Genomic DNA, 24286 nt, shown 5'->3' with positions numbered 1-24286 from the left:
TCTCACCGCATAAAGTGGACATATCACAAGTGCCGTGAAGGACTGGCTGAGTTTTAAGTGGTCTGAAATGGCTCCACTAGACTTGGTCAAGATTGCTTTAAAATCATTTCCCATTAGGACTGTGACCCTCTCTCTTTACAGCCAGCATAATGACTCTACCTCAGGGGAAGATAATTACATCCCCCTATCTACACACATCAGAAAGTATATGCTACAAACACTACCATGCCTTTCTGGAACAAGCGAGAGAAAGCAATGCAGGAGGAAGAGGAGATAACACTGGATGCCTCTCCATCCTGCAACTGGAGTCACCCTGAGCGTTTCGCAAGCTCGTGGATTAGCCCCCAGGAGGGATAAAGGGATCCAGAAGGCACAGAGTGTTTCTAAAGCAGAACAACGACAACTTGTACAAATCCAGCTCTGGTTTTGTGAGGATTAAAATGAACTTCACCCAACTGTGAATATCCGTTTCCAGAGCCAAAAGGAATGGAAAACCACTTACTGATGCAACAGCATTTCATTATTTCAAACCCTAAGACCAATGCTTCCAAAAATTAAGGACAAGCAACAGTAATGTTATTGCTGGGGTACATCGGCTGCAGGGGTTTAACTGCTAAACCGCCAAGCCATGCTCTGAGCACAACGTAATGAAACAGTACACACAAATAAAGGCAGCTTCTCTATACTCTCATTCCTCCTTTTGCTACCAGCCCCCAGGATAATCACTGGGAAAATAAAAGTTAAAAAAAAAAAAATAATCCCAGAAGCCAAGAGACTTTGGATTAAGTTGTATAAATGACCTGTTACCTCCTAACACAAGGAAGAAAGAAACGCAATAAATACCTGCAAAGCCATTCCAGTATTTTGGATTAAATGGATTACAGAAATGGAAAGTATATGATGCAAGATATTATAAAACAAGACACCAGGAAAGTGCAGGAATTTGAATCAGGCTGGCAAATGATCCCTGCAGACTATTGAGGAAAATTAATAGAGAGAAGGGGTAGAGAAAGGATAGAGTAAGAATACTGACTGATGAACACTGTTGTTAGGACGTGTAAATTCACGATGTCAGACTTCCACTTAAATCTACTTCAGTCCTGGAGCAAAAATAGCAAATCCCACTCTTAAAAAGCACTGGAAGTAGAAAAGTCAGATACGCCAAGCCCCATTTCAGGATAGGTTTCCCCTGTGCATCCCTCAAGAGTGAAGTCTGTGACTTTAATTATTCCTGGAACATTGTGTATATAGAGATTCAATGCAGGGATTACTAGCAGGATCCTTGTTATAAGTGCCACTTCTCAAACACATTACACTTCACTGGATGTCAGCAACATACACAAGAAAACAAATTAGATAAAGGCAGCAGGACAGCAAGATACAGATCTGGTGCAAGGAAATTTCACAAGGTCACCCAGAAAAATAAAGACACTTAGACTATAAACTCCTACAACATTTTTAATTCCACAGCGCATTAAAGCTTCGCATGACCCAGACACAACACACCTTCAATACACCAGCGACTCCACACAAGTCTGAGACCAAGCCTGGCTGAGACATGCTTTCTTGTGAAGAAATGCCATCAGGGTGGGGGTGGAGGAAAAGACACAGAGATAGAAAGAACCACCCCGGTTGTCCTCTGAACTCCTAGGGATCACCCATCCCATCCCTTGCCTCTGACTGTTCACAGCCAAACGCAGTGGGACGGGAGAAGCCAGGGAGAGAGGATGTTGTTTTGTATGGAGGCAGATACAGCAGCTCCTTGGCTGTAGGGCTTCTTCACAAGCTGATCTCAACTTTACATACTGCATTTTGCATTTCCGTATCTCATTCTGGAACAGACTATTAACCTGCACTAGTCCTAATGAGCATGTCTCTAACTCCAGGGATTTTCATGAAGATGGAAGCACAGGAAAGCTCAGTCCTTGGGTAGAGTACAAAGAACTGCTGAAAACACTTCACAGCCCCTCAGCTACAGCTCTGCGCCTTTGAGGTGGGACCCCAACAGCGGTGGTTGAATTCTCATCCTGGAGATTTCACCTGCCACTTGCGAGCGTTACTAAACCCTGCAGCTTTCCCATGCGCTACAGGAAGGTAAGTGCTGCCTGGAGGGCATGAGCTGGGAGTCCTAAGCTCTGCTGTCAGACTCCTCCCAAATTTACCCAGCAGCTGTAGATAAATCCCTATGTCTGTTTCCCTTTCTGTGCATAAGGTAATGCTACTCACCAACCACACAGAGGTACAATAGTTATTCACCAGCAGAAGATGCTCAAGAAATGCAAAAAACCCACAGAGTTCTAAGGGATCCAACCCCTCTGCACGATCTGCATTTAGGCTTCAGAGGAAATCTAGTGCTTTATCTTGGCCCCTTCTGTCTTGCTTTAGCAGGCTCCTGCACTGGATAAAGAGATTTCCTCTCCAGGTCGGGGTAGTACGTCCACATTTAAGGTATGGCTCACTCCTGTCTAGTCCAGCTTCACATACCAAGCACAGAGGTAGGCAGAGACAACTTCTCCAGATATCGTTTTTCTATGCCTAATTCTATTTCTGCTCAGTGATACAGTGAAATTCCATGCAGAAGTATTATGAGCTTGACTGGCTTTATTTGTTTAACAGTTCACATTTTCATTAAGCTGTTGCTATTCGGCAGCCAGTAATTTTATTTGTGTGATAGCCATATTCATCTCACCCGTATGGGTGTAGATGTCACTCTCCTTTTCTTCTGGCAGAAAAGGCAAAAATCAGCAATGACAGAGCCAAGAGAGGACTGGGAATTCTCATGTCTGTTTGCAGATAGATGTGGGATACGACTTCTGTTTTTGTAAAACATCTTCCAAAGACTAGGGTCACAGTAAAGAGCCTAAAGATAAATAAATAAATAAATGTAATGGGAGACTACCTCCACTGCCCAGGTACAAAACCAGAAACCAAAATATCTTTCAGCAGAATCAGACCCTTTGACTCAGCACTGCAACTCTTCTGCACCAGAAGCTTATTACTGACTGAGCGTTTACAGTATTTGAGTATCAGATTTTAAAGAATTAATTGCACGTCTAACTCTTGCCAGTCTTAAAGTATCTTGAAATATCTGGTCCCAGGAGCTGTAAGAGCTGATTATATCACAAGGAAGAGAAGTCTGGTTGGTTGGCCCACACCAAGCCTCAATTAGACAATTCTCTACAAAGTTCAGGCAACCAGACAGAAAAGTAACAGGCGTTTTGAAATGTTAATGACCTGAACTGAGACAGTCAAATGACTCAACCACACCTCTTAGAGGTTTCAGAAGTCACCCAAGAAACCCTAAACATTTCACTCTGTCACTCCCCGTTGACACCATCAAAGAGCCACGGAGCAGGGAAGTCCTGCCTGCTGTGTGAGCACCGGGTAGGGAATCCACAGCCTGGGCAGGAGAGCGCTTGGTGTTCCCACCAGGCACAACACGCGAGCCAGAATGGAGAGGCTGTGGACGGATTGGGAGGCCACGGAGACATTCAGTCATGCGATTACGTGCAGATCCCCAACCACAGGCACACCCAGGCAGCAACCTGCGTGAAGCTGCACGCTCAGCCCTGAACCAGGAGCCATTGTAGTCAGTATCTCAGCAAGACGGATTTGTTCTGAGCAACTGCCCACCGGCGCCCAACATAACCAATGCAATTAAGAGAACAGCAGATAAGATGCCCTACAACACGGATCTGAGCAAACAATGGAAGAATGACAAACACCAGGAGATGCATCTTTATTTCCCAATCAATGTCTCCTCCTGCACAAATTCCAAATCCTTCTTTCAAGATTAAAAACCTTTACCAAGTGAAAAACAAGCTCAGCATTTTTCTAGCTCCTTCCTGTCCCCTTCCCTCTTCAGAGGGCACCCCTGGTAGAATACCAGATGCTGGAATAAGGCACAAAAGCCTCCTAAATAATTATTTCCCATCTCCTCCACTGGAAATTTATAGTCCTGCATCTGCGTCAGGACAGAGACCTGCTTCCATCTGTCTAGAACACATCCTTTACAAAGAGGACCGAAAGGTGGAATGTTTAACGGGAGCATTTGAAAACGTATTAAGAAACTGAAAAAGAAAGTGACAGTTTCTAAGTGTGGTGTTTGCTTGTCCTGTGGATGCTGCTCAAGTGGAGGGGGAGCTTTCTTTTTTTTTTTTTCTTTTTAAATATGACAAATGATGTTGGTCCCATCTTGTAATTTCCCTCACTGTGCAGCATGTCTGCTCATGATAGATACCAGTGCAGCTGCTTAGGTGTCCGTTTATCTGCTTGAAAAGTATTGTCTATTTGGAACCAACTCATCCTAAAACAGTAGCCCCAGAGGGGGGGGAGAGAAAACGGAGGGGGAAAGAGAGACGAGGGAGCTGCCGACTGGGAATACGTCCATGCTTCTGCTGCAAAGGTTCTGGCAAAAAGCAAGCATCATATTTAGTTTTAACTACATCCTCTCTTCTCCCCCTCCTAGACCATTCTTTTCTGGTGTCACTCAACACCTCTTTACACTCTCTTCCCACAAAGACCTTACCACGAACATACATTTAATTTCACACTTGCAGCCTGTGAAAACAAAGCAAGCCCACAGCCTTCTTCGGCAGGTCTGTGCGAGTGCAGAGGAGCTCTCAGGTCCCAACCTGAATGTTTTGCAGTTTAAGACAGGTAACATTTAAACTAAAACAAAACACATAAAGGAAGGAAGGAGAGAGAAAAACGGAGAGAGAAAGAGAAGGACAAAAAAAAGCAATCAAAGGCTATTTATATTTTGTTTTTAAAGAGACTTTAAGCAGGAACTTGACAATTTTCTGTATCCAGGATTAGAACAGAACTAGCTCAAACACTTCGTCCTTCTGCAGAGCCCTCTGAGCTGAATTTCACTCTCTGCAAAATGGCCAATATAGAAAGAAGCTCATAAATCCCTGTGACGTAAGTAACTTCACATTACTCTTGGGGAAACAGAGGCAGGGACGGATTCATTAATCCAAGTAAATGAATCTGTGACGCAGTCTGGATTTCTGAATCCCCGTAATGTCCCACAGAAGAAACAGCACCCGGGGCCCAGCAATTTCCATGCCACACTGCCTGGCACAAGCAAAGCAAGACACTTGAATGGATAAGTTTTTAGAAAGGAAAAGTATAGTCATTAAAGCATACCTGCCCCAGCCAGGAAGAATGCGTTCTTACTAAAACACGTTTTATTACTTTAAAATACCTCCCACCATTTCACTCATTGCATCGTTAATACCAAAGACCAAGGTCACATCTCTAAGACGCTGCCTCAGAAACCTGCTGAGTAGCAGAGCTGCAAAACCTGTCTGAAGAGGTGGGCACATATTCCAGCAGCTCAGCACTGCCGGGGTTAGCCTGCTGGTAATACCCAACCTAGCAAGGTTAGGGCTGGCTTTGATATGTCATCATTATTCTGCAGCCTAAGCATATCCTGAGAGGATGTTGCTACAGGCTGGTACTCTGCCTCTGGCTTGCCGAATACAACTTCCATGCGTGTGCAGAGGAAACCTGGGTCTTTTAAAGCTGTTTAGATAGTTATACGTACAGAAAGAGCTTTATAAGACATTTATGTTAAAGAATTGTTAGAACCAGTGCTGAATTAAAGACTTTGCTTTTAAGATAAGTAACTGTTCCTTAGAAAAAAATTCTATTTGGTGGCGTTTCTTTGTTTTGAAAATAACGACATTCCACATGTAAGATTATATCAGTCAGTTGAGCTTAAATTCTGTAAGGTAGGTGTTGGTACTGTGACTTAAAACTGAGACTTGCATTCAGAAAGCGCAATATTTATTGTCTCCTGACACTTAAGTTCACAGAAAGACTGGCTGCTCCTGCAGGCGGAAGGCTAATCCTACCATCTCTTATCCACGATAGGTCCACAGCTACATTCTCACACTTGAATGGTCCTGAGCAGATCTACTGACGGCCACCAAAGCACCACCCCTGGACGATGCTGACCAAAGGCCTCCAAGCACAAGGCTCCAAAATACACAAACTGAGCCCAGCCCCACTGATGCCAGCCAACTTTAGCTTTTCAACCCACCAGGGAAGGAAACACAAGTGTGTAAACACACCCACACACCCCCCAGCTCACCCAGCACTGAGGGGCCAGGCCAGTCACTTGATTTGCAGAGAGCTTTTCCATTTGTCCCACTCTACTTACTGGAGTGTTCGAACAGACAACTCGCTCCCCTTTCATCTGCTCTGCGGTGGCCGTTTCTCCAGAACTGCCCATCATTTCCTTATCAAGCAGTAAAAACGTAGGATCACTAGAGACACAGCTCAGCCTTGCTGAGATTTCACTCTCTCAGCAGGTTGTAAATGCCCCTATAATGTTGGCTTTTTTAATCTTGTGTTATTATTACCCACGGCTGCCATTCAGTCTGCAGAGAATAAACCGCCAAGGCTTTCAGGACCCACACAATGGCTCCGTGCATTTGCCAGCGGTTGGACAAACAATACCTCTGTGTTTCAGCTTTATTGGAAACCTTTCTGTTGTGGGAGTTTGACTGCATGCGTCCCTCCGCTCAGGCAACGCAGAGGTGCGAGCGTGTGCCTACACATTCAGCAGTGATTTGAGGAGCACGTGCCTCCGCAGCTGCCTATAGAACCAACATGAAAGCGTGCGGGCAGCTGCCTGCAAGCCCAGCGCGTCCCTGCGAGCCTATGGAGGGACACAGATACAGGCCTGCAGAGCCAGTCTTCTCTATAGATCAACCAGGTGGTATGAAGCTGACCAGGGCTCCTCCGTGAATAATTACGTTCATCTCTGCGTAAACGGTGTTGCCAGCTTATATGGAAGTCTGATGATATATGACATAACCATGAAAATGTCAAAGCTCCACTTCCCCAATCATGTTCTTACATGAAATCTTGGCTTCCACTTAAAACTAAAGAGCCTGAGAGCCTCGCATTTGGAAGGAAGACTTGAAAAGTGGAACAACCAAAAAGGCACAAATTAGAATGCAAATGAGATTTGAAAAATGCAGGGCTTTTCTAATTTGGGGAGACTGATTGTTTTGGTCAGTTCATTATTGCTTGCAGGGGACACTGCAGATGTGTGAACTCTTACAGAGCTGCAAATATTCCTGCACTCAAGAAAACGAGCCATGCTGCACACTCTTCACATATTCAAAACCCAAGAGAGAAGTCAAACTCCCCAAAAAACACAAGGTTGACTTGTAAAACTGTTTAGAAATGCACTGGGGTTATTTCATTTGCCTTCTGGTTTTAAGCACTTGTGTCACGTTCTCATACCTCTGCTGTCTAGGCAGGAGGGCTAGATTATTTTATTTATTCCTTATTCTTTTTTTTTTTATTTAAAAAAATAAACCCAAAACCTAAGATTCTTATGTACTTGTAAAACTTCAGGAATAACTCCACAAAACTAGGGCAACAGAAAACATGCCAAATACTTCAAGGCTTGGCAGCAGTGAGTGCCTTGCCTGTCTCTCCGTGGCAGGAGGAATGTCTGTCTGTCTCAGCCAATGTTTCCGAGTACGAATGTCTAATCCCAATAGTCCGCGTACATATAAAACACCTATACTGTCAGCTCTCTGGGAAGAGACCTTGACATTTTGCAGAAAAACACTTCCCCGTCTCCCCTGAGTATCGGCAGAAGGCAGAAAAACCTGGTAGCTCCGAAAATGTAAGAACCGGGTGCTGTGTTTAGCAAGAATTAAAGTTAAAATGGAAGAGGCAGCGGTGAAATGAGCACAGACCAAGTCACTGGACTTGGAGAACCAAGGAACCGACTCCCAGGTTTCCCTGACCCATGCCCACATCCAGCCTGTCCCACTCCCTCTCTTGTGGGCCAAGAGAAGAGAGATCTTGAAGGGGAGGAAACTGAGGCTTTGCTATCTTAAAACGAACAAATAAAAGGTGAATGGTTTCAGCACATACTGTATTATCATTGCGATGTTATGGGCCTCATGCACCTGGAGAGATAAACTGCAACGCACTCTCTGAGCTCTAACTTTATGGTAACTGGGCTGGCATGGGAAGATGAGCTCTTGCTCTCTGCGGACAGAGTAACTGGATTGCAATGTTCTCTTCCCAAAAAGAGTAATGAGGTGCCCAGAGAGCCTGCAGAGGTGTCAGAAAAACAGATGCTGTTAGGCTCTTTCCAGGCCAAAGACAGATTAAGAATAACACAATACCAGCATAACAGCACCTTATCAACAGCCTTGCAAGTGCTAAGAAGTGGAAGCTGAGTGAAGGCTGTGACACCTGTCTGCATCACAGCCCTGCTATTACTGCCTTCCGACTGCCCGCACAATCCAAGTGTCCAAATGGCTTTGAAGCAAGAAACAGCAAGACAGGCAGGTGAATCTGAACTCCGATCAGCTGTCTGAAGAGACAGTACGAATACCTTATGTTTCAGTAACACTTCTCATCCACAACATTTCCGAGACATCCATTCAACTTCAACACTCCAAACCACAGAAGTAATATCTGCCCAGGTAGAGATGGGCAAATAAACACAAGTTAAATGACTGTTCAAGGTCGTCCAAGGACTACAAGAGACACACACACGTCTAGCAAGTAGATTACTCTTCCCTTTTGAAAGGCACACAGACACACACACGCACGCACAGGGGATTGAAACTGCTTAGCCAGGTGTGGAGCCTGCTGTGATCAACACAGCTTCACTGAGCAGCGACTCTTCTTGCTGCTGTTTCGCTGGTGCTAAAACGTAAAAAGCAAACCTTTATAACAAAATTCATTCAAACAGATGCAAATCGGGATGGGGGATTTTGCATCTGGGCTAAGTTACTACAATCTACACATCCTATTTGTCTGCTAGTTATTAAATTACCCACAAGCTATCAACAATTCAAGTCTCTCTCAGAGGCAGAGATTAACTGGGAATTGCTATGCAGAAATGCTGCTCATCTCTTCTCTAGCGAGATCAGCCTCATGATGAGCAGCGGACATTTGGGAACAAAGGTGAGCTTTCCTGTAAGAAATGAGAGGCACAGAAAGATGGGAAAATGCTGCCGAGAAGCAAGTGGAGAAGAGGATTTGCAAGGCAAGAATCTACCAGGAATGGTTTCACGCACACGGTGCAAGCCACGGACTCTCAAACGCACTCCTGTATCTGGAGCACAGGAAGCCGCACTTCTGTCCAAGCACTAATGCAAATGAGATTTTCAGTGAAAGACAATGAAGCCAGTATGTAAATATTAATTTAACAATCTAGTTGACAAAGCCTCGGCTGATCTATAAATAGCAGGTTTATTAGCAGGTGATGCTGAAGGCAGCTATCCTGGCTCCTCTTCCCACAATCCCCTGTGCCATCTTGTTTTTATTGACCCTGGAGACACGACGACTCTTTACTGTATGCAGCTTGCTTCTCCATTGCTACCTGCAGAGTAGCTACAAACACTTGACAATACAATACATATTTATCAAGGCCTTTACACCACAAGGATCCTGCGGCACTACTCACACAATGGCTCACAGTCCTCAATTAAAGAGAGCAAATGGTTTAGAAAAAATAGAAAAATCAGGCAGCCTTGCTTTTAAGCAGGAGGTGACTGAGGAGCTGGTTGCTCAGGTACCATCAAGTATTTAGGGAATGATTGACACAGAGCCAGAGCCAGGCACTGTCCGTCTGCATTTACACCGCGCACTTGGCAAACTAAGTGTCAAGGACAGCAACGCCTTTAATAACTCTAGGCCACCAAAGAAGCATTTTGCCATCTCAAAACAAGATGTCAAAATCCTGATCTCTTTCTGCAGTTTTATTTCATCTGGAATTATTATTTTATAATGCATAATAAATCTTACAATTCTTTACCATCTCTCCGGGCTGCGCACGCAGGAATCCCTTCTTTCACACAGGCACAAGACAGCTATTTAACAATGGACGGCAACGCCACGCCAGAGTTTAGGGCCAGCGGTCGAGAATATTGCATCCTGGTAAAATTGCTGTGGCATTTGGACCAACACAACAGAATTGCCCTGACTGCAGTAGTGCCAGCAACCATGGAAACCACCAACCATGGAATTATGATGTTTTAGGCTATTCACGTGGATTTGTATATATTCTCCAGAGGTCTTTTAAAGCCTCAATCTTCCTCTTGCTGCAAAGAAACAGTGACAACGTACTTGACGGGTTGGGCTTGTGAATAGGCAGATTGAATTAGAGGAACAGAATGGACTTTGTTATCCCTCCCTCCCACTTGCCTCAAGTTTCTACAGAAACCTTCTGAACACAAGAAGTTACTATGTTTCTCCTACCCATATGATAAGCAGTAATAAAGCAAAAATTAAAAACCACACAATCGACACTTTTTTTCCATGAGGTCCATCATATTCTTAGAGCTGGTACAGTGGCAGGCTCTCGAGTTTACCCCAACAGGGAACCTGCTGTGCTGGGCACTGCATCAACCCCGGCAAGGGCAGAGCCTGCGCTCGTGACGGGGAAGCCTACGCTGCAGTCGGAGCGTGCACAGAGCCCAGGTAGATACCCTGCACACAGCCTACCTCTGCCGCACCCTCACTTCTCAACGCTGCTCAAGCGACCAGGCGACGAACGTTCCCCAGGATACCGACTCGTGCTGCCGTGGCACGGCAGATACGCTCCAAAAGATCACAGTGCACTGCGGCGATGGCAATGTGGTTCCCTGCGCAGCAGGCTTTGGACACAGGTTCCTTTTGTCTGAACAAAAAAATCTTTACAATTTTGTTTTTAAAAGCTTTAAATACAAGGTTTAAACTGATATTTATATGACTGCAACCCTGCGATGCTCTTACAGTCTGGTTTTTAAGACCATCAGGGACTGTGGAAAGGAAACTTTTGCGATAAAGTTCATTTACTAAACTGTCTTTTCCAAGAGGATGTACTTCTGTTTTCCATTACTCACAGAAATAAGAGAGGAGTTTGACTTAGCAGAATAGAAACTTGAAGTCATGCTCAGAAACCCTGTGGAATTTATCAAGAGAAGTGCTGCACATTGCCAAATTGATCATAAATAAAGAAATTAGTTGTTTTCATTAATCAACTAGAAAAAAAACCCCCTAGTATAGTAACAGATTTGCAATCATCTTTACTATATTATTTACTCTAATAAAAATGTCATAAATCTAATAGCAATAGACAGAAGCAGCACCAAGGAAAAACAAACATTTTACATAGTTCAGTAAACGCAAGATGCTGCAACAAGGCATCAAAATAGCCTTCCCAGGAGAAATCCACAGTGTCACTGTCTCCTTTGTCTTTGATGTGGAGCTACATATAAACCTGCAGCGCCAAATGACCCAAAAATAGCTTGTTCTCTTCCCCAAACCTCTACATGTGCCATTGCCTGTAGCACCTGCAAAACCACTGCTTCCTTTGTCCGCTGTCTCCTTTTCTTATCAGCATATCCATTGCTCAGATCCTTGATTTCACAGCCCAGCCAGTTGTAATCCAGGAGTGCTTACAAGCCAGGACCCAATGAAAAGTTTAACTAAGTTTTGTTGTCTCTGAAGTAAATTTTGAGCAACTAGAGCACAGATGAAATCCAACTCATCCAGAGTAATTCATTCTTCACACTTGTTTAAACATGGTCACTCACCGAGGACAGACTGGCAGCCTTCTCTGTGGGTTGTAGACTCCACTGCGCTGCTAGGAACTGTGCTGAGATAAGTCCACATCACATGTCAGTGGAGATGGACTGCACCCTTCAGCTCTGGGATGGAAAGATCAAACTGCTAGATAGGTTCTCTTCCTTGCCGGGTACACTGATTTTTATCAACGGGAAAAGCCAATTAAAGTTGATAAAGACACATTCTCTGCTGATTTTTCCTTACTGCCCACTGCTCAGTGCTAGTATAATGGATAATGTTCTGCCTGTGGGTGTATTTTCTAAGATCTGTCAGTTCTGACAGCATTTTGGCACCTGGATAACTCAAGATTTATACCGAGGGTCCAGGAATGCACCATTTCTCAGTAGCTGATGGGTACATTTTTCAGCAGGGCTTCCCTAATTAAAGGGCTAGAAAGAGATGGGATCAGATTGATAGGTTTTGCAGTCAGATGTTTTACGCTTAGTTTGATGAATTATAAATCACCTTTTGCAACTTTTGGAACACGTGAGAAGAGCACGCAAGAGAAACTACAGCAGTATGTCTAAAATATCACAATATAATTACTTATTTTGAAATTCCACCTCTGTCCCTATGGCAAGACCATTAAAGACTTACTCAAGAAAAGCAATGCTCATTGAAAAGAAAAAAAAACCAACATACCAAAAAGAAAATTAATGCTATGAAATGAGACACTGCTGCTCTGGAGGTACTCCCACATGGAAGTGTTTTGCCCCAGACAGGACACAAAAGGTGCAGCCCTCCTCCTTCGAGCATCGCCCTCGGCTGGGAACACCACGCTGGTATTGAGTGCCTCACACAGTTCAATTAGCAACCTCCACTGCCAGCGCAGTGGGGAGTTTTGACTTGTCCTCTGCTGTCACAGCCTTGTCTTGGGGCTAGCGAAACCACTATCGTATTTAATACTTTGACTTTAATACCTGTAAAACTGTGTGAAGACAATGTATCCTGTGCTGGCTTTGCTGTCTCTGTCAGAGCCCCTTCCCTGTATATAGTGAAATACAACTCCAGAAAGGCCAGCGGTGAGATCTTTCAGAATAACCACACCTTGTTCTGGTCTTAACGGGATCTGCAAGTACTGAGCTCCTCTTGGGGGGTAAGGGGCGAACAACAAAAAAACCCCAAACCCAGCATGTGAGAGCCCAGTATCATGAAGTGAAAGTTCACGAGTTCCTTGCTACCACAGTGTTGTTCAGACCAATGTAGCCTTAAAGGTATAGAGAAGAAAGTCACAGAATAATCATCCAGAATGGGGAAAAATATTTGTTGGTAATTTAAAACATGAAACAAAAAAAAATACAATGCAGAGCAACCAGTATGTAAAAAAACATTTCCAGGCACTAAGAGGTTAAAACAATTATTTGAACAGCTGGGAAAATTAAAATGGTAAAATAATAGCTACCCTTCAAAATTCTGCAGATGCAAAGAGACTCTTCAATGAATAACTGATAAAGGGGAAAAAACATTTTAAAAGAGAAACTGTTTCACGCATGAAGGTCACACAAGTAACAGCTCCTCTTAAGAACCAGGATTTTCAGACTTGGCAACAGATGAAATAGTGGGGTTAACACAGCAGCCTTTTACCTCTAGGGACCCAGGGTCAAATCCTGAATACTCTAAGTTACACATGAAAGCAACTTTGGGCATATCCTTTCCACTGCTTTTTTGGAAATGGTTCCCCACTGCAGCAAAACCAAGGTCACATAGGATCATGTCAGAATTGTTGTAGCAGTTTGTTTGCTTTCCCAATTCTCCCAGCACTGGCAGAGCCTCAATGGCTGCAGCAACTGGTGCAACCTTACAGCAGACAGCTCAGGCAATTTTACTACCCGGTTATCCAGACCTCCCCCGTACACACAGCCTGCTTTGGCAAGAATGTGGTGGTATGTAATTTTTCAGAAAAAAATGACAGTCTGTAATGAGTAGCTTGACTATTCAGGAAAGGTCTAAGAGAAGGAATAATGCCAGTCAGAATAGTGGTGCATGAGCCATGGCGTACACAACACCGCTCATCAGGACAGGGTACACGGACAGACATACCCAGGGGACTCAAAGCCCCAGCAGAGCCATCTTCAGGGCAGGGAGGAGCCAGGAAGGTCTATCTGCCACCTGGCTCCAGCTATCCTTCTTGAAGGCAATGAATCCTCTCTCTCTCTCTCTACTTGCTATTTTAAAACAAGAAACAAAAAATTTTCAGAAAGTAGAGAAAAAATTGACAACTGAGTATGTAGCACTGCAGAGAAGAAATCAGCTGCATGGTGCCAGCTCTTGTTTCCATCCCTCACCCACCTCAAATGCACAACCTCTTCCACATAAATACTCAGCAAACTGTTACAAGGACAGCAACTGAACACACCTCAGAGTCCAAAAACATGGATCCTTTGGCAAAAGAGGCAGAATCAGAAGGCCAAATCCATCTAGCCCAGCAGTCAATTCTTCTGTCATTCACACATATCATTTCACCAGTCGCCAACTGGAAAGTCTTAACTACTTTTTTCTTTAAGTCAAAGAAAGAAGTTAGGCAGCATAAACACTGAGATCCTCCTAGAAGAGGACTTCTCCTCCCATCAAAAGAACTTGTTATTCCAGCATTATTATAGCATTTCTGAAAAACTAAGATGTAGCCTCCTCAATCTGTATATTTCTTCTCTCTCCAGAGCAGAGCTTACTTCAACCTACTCTGAACACAGTCACTGTACTTCTCCAGTTGACAATCATCTGGTGTCGAGTCCTGATGCTGTCAGGTATCTCCTCTGATGGGTTAGGCTGCTCACTAATCAATGATACTAAAAGGAAACATGAAGAGGGTGAGCCTGCAGCCTCCTCCACACTTCTTGCTGCAATCACCTTGAACACCCCCAGCTACACAGACCAGGATTGACCACATTAAGCATTAGAAATGTCCAACATGTTGCAGAAAGGAGAAGTTCTTACCCTGTGCCTATGCCAAATCAAGGTAGCACATGACAAGGTAACACGGCTGACAGAAGGTTTCCAATAGAGGTCTTGACCTTCCCAGTCCTGAGGGACTCTGACACATTTTTACAAGAGTCTGGACCCTGGTATTCTGCCAAACTACATACATTTGGTCTAAACTAAAATTATGACTGCAGCTTTAATTCAAAATGCTCTCCTTCACTTCCGATCTTAATCTACTGGCAAGAGCTGTTGGACTGGTAAGCACCTGCTTTTTTTTGCCCTTTAGGTGACTACATCACTGTGCTGCCTGAACAGATGCCAGCAGCTAGAGTTGCACAGCAAAACCACTTAGGAAATTCACCAGCTGGGTACATAACCTGCCTTAGCAGAGCTGCTACTCGTACTGGGAAACCGGCAAATTCATCCCTGGTACCTTGTCATGGCACTGGTTGTGATAAGAACGTGGAACTAGGATATCCCAGCTTGTCCCCTCACCGTACCAGTGTGATGATCAGTCATCAGTCTTTTACTCGCCCAAGGCAAACAGCATCCCGCAAGGTTGATGTATAGTTACGTGATGTACTTGGGGATCCTTCAGGGTTAAAAAAAAGCCGTGCATAAATCTGACAGGATGAGAAAGAAGCTGAAGCAGAAAAAGAAGGTGTGAGGCTTACACAAGCACCCACACCTTTCTACCCTCCTTCCATGCAGTCTCTGAAACTCACCCATGTTTCCCGGAGTCAAACTCCCCTGTACCAAGCAGCTTTCATGTTCAGTGAGGAGCACAGGGGGATGCAGAGGATTACTCTATGTCCTTACAAGCTTCCAGTACTCAGAATCCAAAGACTTCTTTGCTCCTCTGATCAGCCATGTTCAGATGCATATTTAAAAATAAGACAGACACTGAACTCTGTCTTGCCCCCTGAGGGAACTGCAGCCTCCTCCTTCCAAACTGCCAGTTCAGTGCTGCAAGGAATAGGCAGCCTGGTGTCAGCTCCAATTCAGATTTTAAAATGAAAGGAATGCAAACAAAGGGGACAGAAGAGAGGAGAAGAGGGAGGAAGGGAGGGAGAGGGTGCAGCGACACTGGAAGGAAGCAGATGAAAAAAATGAAGACAGAGGAGAAAGGAAAAAATCTGAGTCCACATTCTAGAAAGAGGTGAGTAAATGAAGAGACAGGAGGAGGAGGAAGCAAAAATAGGCAATAGCATATGTCTAACTTTCTTGTATATACGACAAGAAAAAATCCTATAGCTGGCCACAACTGCTCATGCTAGGTGGTGAGGAGGATGTCACTCACTTATAGTGATATCACCGAGCCACACACAGTTTAGAATGTATGTGAAATACCCACAGCTTCAGTTTCAATCACAGAACTTCACAGAAGAGCCCTAGAACAATTTATCCTTGCATATAGTTCAAACATTTGCTATTCACTGTCCTGAACTAATGGAGACCCACCCCAGTGCTAGCATGGCATTCCTAACAAACTTGAATCCAGCACACCACAAAACAAAACAAACCAAGAATACCATGGAGAAAATAACTTGGCAGTGCTATACAGCACTTGATTCTAGTGCCAGTGGGTCAAAATGGGGATTCCTCAATTCTGCATGTTAGATCCTGCCCAACAGGGCTGGCAAATTTCTGGTGTTTTTAAGCTTAAGACAAGGATTCCAGGCAGTTAACCTCAAGGAAACCATTTTCAAAGCCTTAAGACATTGTTGGTCTATTAAGGAAAAAAAAAAAAAAAAAAAAAAAAAAGAGAGAAAAAGAAAGAGACAGAGATAATCAAGTGCATACCTAGAAGTAAACCTGCAAGTAAGAAATGCCAAGTCACAAGTCAGGAGGACAGGTTCTTACAACTTACAACACAATTTCAGAAGCTCATCAAAACTTCAATGGGAATTGAGAAGTTTGTGCCAAGATCAAGGAACACTTCCAACTGTTGATTCTAACGCAATTATCAGGAAGAATGCAAGCTTGCCTGAGGTGAAACGCAGTATGGTGTGAACTTACCATTGTGTTGTCAGGTTGGACCCGGTACCACGGGCAAGTACAAATCAATACTGATGAAGCCAAGCAAAGTACCAACGGAGGGGGCAAGCAAGAACAAAGATGGGGCAAGCAAGAACAAAGATGGAGCAAGAACCAAGGATCACCAGGAAGAGCAGGCACAGTTACAGCCTTAGGCTTGTGGAGCAGTTCAGAACCACAGAAGAAATTCCCTTACATAACTGGCTGGTGAGTCCAAACATCAGTCAGATCCAAACCTGCCGGAGAGATTAATTGCAGACAGCTACAGATTAACACACAATCCTTATACCCTTTTATCCACATGACAGTGTACTAGACTGCTGTGCTTTGGAAGATTCTTCTCAAGGGAAGATGCTTACTTCAACCTTCAAGCACCACAACACTCCTACCGCTTTATGCTGTCCCTTAAGAAAAGCTTTTCATAGCAGCAATGAAAGCTTTTTGCACTGAACAGCTGGAACCAAAGTCAAAGCACAACCTGGCAGTTTTCTTGGCTGAACAGAGAAGCCATTAAATCCGAGAGTCACAGGCAAAAAGCCCATACTGACGAAGGTTTGAGACAGTGGTTCAAGATATTAAGAGAGTCAGAACTGCAAATTTCAGGATTTACAAGAAGAGTATTTTGAATCTTATCCCTCTGCTACAGCTGGTATCCAGGGATTATCTCCCTTACTTCTCTCCTTTAAATGTTTTTTTTCCATAACACCTATCAAAGCCACCATCTTCCCAGCAGGAGAAGCCAGGTCTCCCCAAATGCTCAGATTAGCTAGCGCTCTTTTCCATGTGGGAACTCTCAGATCCCACAACTTCGTGAAGCAAGGATTTGGATCTGAGATTCAAGTTTCCATGAGGGGATTTGTTATTATAGCAGATCTGGTTCCAGACACAGCCACTGTGAACTACGTGACAGGATATGAATCCTCTTCTATATACTCCCGCTGTGTGATCTCACTCTTCATTTCTTCACATCCCCCTTTTCTCTATAGCATTGCAACACTTCATTGATTCAACACAATCGACAAGAGAGCATGAAGGCAGAGGCAGACTCTCAGATTGGAACAGCTGGTTTTCTTGATGGCATCATGTCCCAAAGAGAGGTAAGGAATCACAAGAAAAGAGACTGCTTATTCTCAACAGCAAACAACTCCACACCAGAGAAGAAAGCACAACCCTGCTGACTGTGAAAAAAAGGCAGCAGTGGGATTTTGAATATATTTCACACTCCTTGATGGATAATGCCCGAAGATTTTGTGGGAAAGTGGAGCACAGAGGAAACCATGCTTCAAAGCCTATCACTGCACTCACAAGGCCCATGACAACTTTATAAATACGATCCCCTGCCATACTGTCCAAAGCCCACATGCAGACCTGCTGACACAACCAATTCCTCAATGACCACACTCCACAACTACTATGCCCTGCTGCTATCAAGCTTTGGAATAAGCTCCTGTCAGTCATGCCAAAGTGGGCTTAATGATAGGTGGACAAGGATAACCAGTAAAAAGTCACTGACTCTGTGACCAACCTCTGAACAAGGACTGCCACCCATGTCACAGCCAACGACCACACTGAGTCCCACCTGTGAGGTGACAAATCTTAGGCTATTCTACTCACAGTTGCCTGTCACACTGGTCCTTGGACTCACCACAGGGGCACAACATTGCAAAGTTTCCTCTTCCACCATCTCAACCACAGTCCTGCCTCAACGCACAGCCGCCAAAACAAGCTACTGAGGAACTGACAACTGCCTGCCGATCAGGAGGAGACAGTGCCAAGGCCAGCAACGTTCAGCAGTTGCGCTGGTCCTCAGAGTTTAAATTTCCCAAGCATGAAACATTTGACTGAACAACACAAAAAGGAGTGCAGGAAGCAAGACCGCGAGTCTCTCCCATGAGGTTGATTCTAGGAGTAAGCACAAGTCAGCCTCTCAAACATATAGGCAAGCCAGAGTCCTCAAGTGGAAATAAGCAGCTTCATGAGCAGCAGAACTGAAGTCACTTGGATTCCTCCATTTTTGTGTCTCAGAGTTCAGTTCCTCTGTGACCAAACTGATGTCTAATAAAGGGTGAGTCAATACCATTCCCTCCTGCACAAGCACCGCTGGGTCCCTCCCCTCCACCTAATTGCCTGCTTTCACAAGATATACAGGAACTTATTACTTCAGAGCCTTTGTGCCTTCTGAGGAACATCATCGCAACTCGCCAGCAGGTTCAGAGCAAGCAGAGAGTAGGACAGAAACCAGGCTCACAGACACACAACATGGTTACATGAGTCCCATTTCCTTAATTGGGGTAAAACTCCAGACACAGCTAGGGGGGAGCCATACATTCAGGGGAAGTGCTGGCACATTAAACCCAGAACAGTGTTACCTGTGACACCTGAGCAGGCTCTGTCCTGCTCTCCAGGGGCTGCTCTGTATATGGCAAAGCTCCTGACCTTCCAACATCTGTTCAGTTTTTATATAAAAGCAAGTCAGGGCCCTGTAAGGCAGTACAACATCTTTGTTGACATTTCAGTCCCTGTGAGAGAAGCTCTCCTTTGGCTTTGTGTCAGCCACCTTTGGCTATGTCAGAAAATAGTGCATAGCCTGTTCTTTCAAGCAAAGCTGTTTGCCTGCACAAAGGTTCCCGGCAAACAGACAGGAGGTGACAGCTGGAGGAAGGAGACCTGGGATCACTGCACACAATCTCACCTTTTATTATTTATACACATTTACTGAACACAGTCTGGCTCTAATCCATCAGTGCAAGAAACCTGCTAACACACCTACATGATTGGAGAGATACTTTCCTGCATTTTATGGGGCTCTATTGCAGCCAATGTCAAGGCTCCGCAAAACAAGAAGGCACTAGGAACTGTCTCATGCAGCCTGGCATCTCACTTGCTCATCTCCCAACCAGCATACGTTTGATACTGCATTAAACAAGGAATTTTAGAGCATTCTGTTGTCTCAAGTTTGTGCCATAGCTTTGTGTGCACATAATCCCACCATCAGCACAAGCTGGAATGAAGTATGACTTTCATATTTAACAGCTTCCAAAATGCTTGTTCTTCCTGGACAAAGTTGGCACCCTACATACCTCAGATGTTTGGTAAAGCCTGGAAAAAGAGGAATTCGTTAGAACATTACACCCTGTCTATCCTCAGCAATGAACCTGCTCCTGCTCCAGAGAGGTTAGTCTGGAGTCTGTACAGATGCTTCAAGGTTGGGGTTGGCTTTTGCAGAACAATAAGATGGTCACTGGTGCAGCACAAGCTCTCCACAAAAATTTCTCTAGTGCACTCCAGCCTTATAACAATGTCTTCACCATGTCAGCTGAAGGTACACGCAGCTGAGGAGAATCCTACCTGGATCACAGCATCCAATACATTTGTCAATGGGTATCTACTTCTACAAGTCTTGAGAAGATTTCCTGAGCCTCAGGATACTCCTGAACACACTTAGGCTTGGTACTAAAAGATGAAATACAACTGTGATGTGCCACAGGAAGTTAAACAGTACTGCCAACATCCTAGGGCCCAGAAATATTACAGAGCTTGTTAAATGATGATAATCCTAAGTAGGCCACCTTGAGCACTACTGAAGACAAAAGGTCTCAACTGTTCCTGCTGATAAGGCCTAAGGGAACCTCTTGTGTTCAAAGGTTGTGTTCAGCAATTGGTGTACACCTGAATCCATGAGAAGACACAGCAGTCGTGTCAGAGAGCCTGAAGGGTCATTAGAAGTACTCATACAATTTACTGATATACTGTGTTCAGCTGCAGCCAGTGCCTCAGAAGAAGTATGCATTTTCTCCCTTCTTCCGCCTATTAAAAGGTATCAGCACAAGTGCTCGAACATGGAATTAAGATGGCATTGAGATGGGACAAACAAGAAGTAATTCAGTCTCCTTTCCAATTCCTTGGGAAAGATCAACAAGTGTCCATATCATATCTATAACCAGAAATTCTTCTGCTCTGTCAAAGGACTTCTTTCATAAAGTTATCAAGTACATAATGGAAACAGAGTATATTACTTGCTCTGCTGCCTCACCCAGAAGAAAAACCTCAATTCTTTGATATATAGAAACTTTCTGATTTTTTTTAAACTTATGCCAGTATACTCCTCTAAATTACACAGTTCTTCCTGAAGTTTACACCACAATGATGTGTTTACTTACACTTTTCTTCTGAACCTCTCTCCGATCCTGAAGCATGCAAATAATCTCTTTGCCAACTATAGTTTCAACCGCTGATCCAAAGGCTTACAGTCCTGTCAGTGAACAGACTCTCATAGAAGTGTCTTTTAAACAGCAGCAGGGCAGGGACCATCACGTAGCCGGGCACTGCTTGTCTGATCCCCTAACAGGCAGCCATACAGAACCCACAAGTCCGTTCAGTCCAGTATCACTTACCTAAGAGGTCACGACATAGAAAAACCTCAAGAACAGAAAGAAGGTGCTGTTAATATAACATCTAAAGAAGAAAAGTGTGTCCTAGACAGAAACTTAATTGCTTAAGTAGCTGCGTTGGGGCACTGCACAGTATTAAAGAATACACTCAGAACAACTGCAAGTCATGAGTAGGAAACATCATTCAGAAAATAAGATAAATGTAAAAGTTTTACAGCAGTCTGATCTGAATGAAAAGGGAAAAAACGTTGCAGCTGCTATCATCTCACAAATTTTTAAGCTTGCTTTTTGTTCATTTATCTGATTTCCTGAGAATATATATTGTGAGTGAAACTTCAAACAAGCAGAGAGGAGATCTGAAGATCCAGGAGTCTGTATAGGTAGAAGTAACTGTAATGGAAAGGTACCATCTCAGGCCTGGCAGAGGGACACTGCCACCTGCCAAGGGCTTGCATGACCTGCAGAAGTGGGTGCTCCCTTCAGCCTTTAAGACAGTGTCCGCAGCATATAAATCACCAGAACACTTGAAATCACCCTCGCTGGCAAACTTAAAGAGGAACCCAGGGAACAAGTAAATGAAGAAAAACATTCTCCATTTCCATATGAAACACTTAGGTCAGGATTGAAGTACACAGTCCACAGAGAGGAAGCTGGAATGACCACTGTGCACACTTCAATCTGTTCAGGGGTTAAAAAAAATAAATAAATCTCATGATCATCTTTCACCAATGTTAAATTCTTTCTGAGAAGGGAACTAGGTACCTGCAGACGCAAAAATGCTGCAGACGTAGTGGTGATTGTTCGGAGCTCCCAGTCCTCCAATAAAAGATCAGTGTAATAATGCTTTACTAATAGATCGAATCAGGTAACCCGTAGCTTTCCGTTACACAGCTCAGTGAAGTAACCCAAAAGATGATCTGCTCATAAAAATAAACCCTGCCCTTGTGGGCAGCAAATGTGGACTGATAAACTGAGTGGGAGAGAATGCAGAGGCAGATGGGTAGAGGTAATCAGAAATGACAGAAAGATAAGCAGGCAGAGGGCAAGCAGAGAGCTTGAAGGACAGAGGCAGAAGAACTGAGATTTTACAGCATACAGATATTTGAAAAGTTAAATCAACAGCTTTCCAATAGCATTATTTTTAAAATCATTCCCCCTAATATACACAGAGAACCAGCTGCTTGCAAAATGACCTTTAAACCCTACCTACCATACCTTATTAGACTAATTCAGAGCTGAAGGTTGGCTGATCCCGAAATCCATTTATGTAGGACAAACAGGCATTCAGCAGGGACAAAGAGCGAACACATTGTCAAAATAATTTTGTCTGCATTTCTGGAGGCACACTCAGGCTTAACACAATACAGCAGTGTGCTTCTCCAACTTCAGAAACAAGAAGATAGACGAGACACTGCAGCACCATCCTAACTCAAGGCTTCACTATGTGCTTCCCTCACATTACAAAGGTAACAAACTCTAATTATAACAAGTGTGGGATTTCTGGACAGCTTCTGTCAATGCAGAGGTCTTTAAGAGTCTTTCACCAACTCTTAAAGGCCCCCAACTAAAAGGCCTCTAGCCAAAAAAAGATAACCAAAAGAAAGTTTCTTGCCAACAAATGAAAGTATCAGCAGCAGAGCTAACTCTAGCACTATATTCATATCACTGTAACACGCTGTCTTCAACATGTCTTGTTCCTGTATTTGAAGCACTGATGTTCAAAAAGGTTATTTAAGCTGGCTTGAGAAGGTCTAGCTAGGACTGATAGCTTTACATCACTTTGGAAGCATCACAAGTACACTAGGAAATATCTGCAGACAAGGAGGCCTGTTGGGAAGTCAGACAGTGTCACAGGGGAGTGAAAACCACAAACAATTAATACAGGCACGATGGAGAAAGAAGTCTCCCCACAAAGTTTAGATTTTGTAACAGATGAATGCTCCACAGTCTTGAACAGAGAGGCTCTGTGGAGAGAACAAACGCTAGCAAGCAGCATCAGGGCAACTCCCCCAAGCTTTCTCCTCCAACATGCCATAGCTCTGACAAGAAAAGGATTGGCTTCCTACTAATAGGAGGGATCATCCATCATTCATTAACTTCCCAAGCTCTCTTTGGCACTGCAAAGAAGGGCTAGTTGGAGCAGTCTTGCTGACTTGGTAGCAACTCTTCCACCAGCTTGGGACCAATGCCACCAGAATAACCCCTGTACATGCTATCTACACAGACACATTCAGCTGATTGGTGAAGGCTTTAAATCCTATTCGTCCTCAAGGTATTCAACCCCAAGACCTTCTAACAAAAATAGCTGATGGATGGTGTGTGGAGACTGCAAACTGCATGTAGCAGGAAACCATCCTGCACAGGCTACGACGAACAAGGAGCATAACAAATCTTCGGTTTCCCCAGTTTGTCATGAAGACTTTGGCATCACTGATATAATTTCCCAAGTTATAGCCAAGTTGTCAGAGAATGGATCTAACGCTAGCATGGAAGTTACGGAAGTCAGGGTTATTTTGGAACTTCTTGGGAGTCTGAAGGTATTTGACCACTGACCTTGTGCTTCTAACCAGCAGCTGCTATCGACAGCAATTTTTGTGGATCTGTTTCAATCTAACTTCAGCAGCAAAACACATAGTTTAAAAATTGGAAATCAACTTCTTTCTGTCCAAGACTGCTTGGTCATCAGTCTCCCAGAATTAATCTGAGTAAGAATTTCCACTTCCAACCTGCCAACATAGTGCTACAAATCTTTTGTGAACAAAGTCTGGCATTGAAACAGCATGATGTATCACAACGCTCTCTCACCCCCAAGCAACTATTTCCCATTCTAGATAAGCCCAACTGAACACTGGCTACAGTTCTCAGGAAAACACTGTCTAATACACCATACAGAGAGCACAGAATTAGGGAAACCTGTTAGATAGATCCATGTAGGTCCCATTAATTTAAGCCAAAAAAGAAATAATTTTTAAAGAGAGAACAATACATCAGAAAACACATTCCTTCCTTGATAGTGCTTGGCCCTACTTTGCTTGAAATTTTGATACCCAACTTCAAATGAGCCTTTTCAGATTTACCCACTCAAAGATCACATCACAGCATCAAGTCAGCTATGACTTCTCATTCCTGACTGGCTAGATCATAGTATGTTTATTACAGAAAATTTTTTAGACTGCTTTTAAACAGGTTTGGTCAAACTAAGTTTTAAAACAAAAAGAGCTGTAGTAGAGACCACATTTTAAATGTTATAAAATACCAAACAGTTCAACTTCAGGAACTGTAATGGTATTCTGACCTCCTTCCCTCTTATAACAAAGTTGCCTTCAAAACTGTGAAAC

The 24286-nt window shown here is 43.8% G+C and overlaps 1 protein-coding gene across 5 annotated transcripts in view; it reads right to left on the bottom strand.

The window, feature by feature from the left end:
* Positions 1 to 24286, bottom strand: part of CHCHD6 (coiled-coil-helix-coiled-coil-helix domain containing 6) — a 113437-nt gene that overhangs the window by 7106 nt on the left and 82045 nt on the right. Inside the window, exon 9 of one of the 5 annotated variants that reach the window (XM_075762124.1) lies at positions 16748 to 16793. The exons of the other annotated variants lie outside the window; for them this stretch is intronic. Within the exon in view, the coding sequence (XP_075618239.1) occupies positions 16782 to 16793 (12 nt within the window). The 3' untranslated portion in view covers positions 16748 to 16781. Of the gene's footprint in view, positions 1 to 16747; positions 16794 to 24286 lie in introns of those variants that run through there. 5 annotated transcript variants of the gene reach the window in all.

Source organism: Balearica regulorum, chromosome 10, assembly GCF_011004875.1.
Source record: "Balearica regulorum gibbericeps isolate bBalReg1 chromosome 10, bBalReg1.pri, whole genome shotgun sequence".
NCBI lineage: Eukaryota > Metazoa > Chordata > Aves > Gruiformes > Gruidae > Balearica > Balearica regulorum.
The sequence above is the reverse complement of the archived record's forward strand: the minus strand, read 5'-3'. Positions and strand labels throughout refer to the sequence as shown.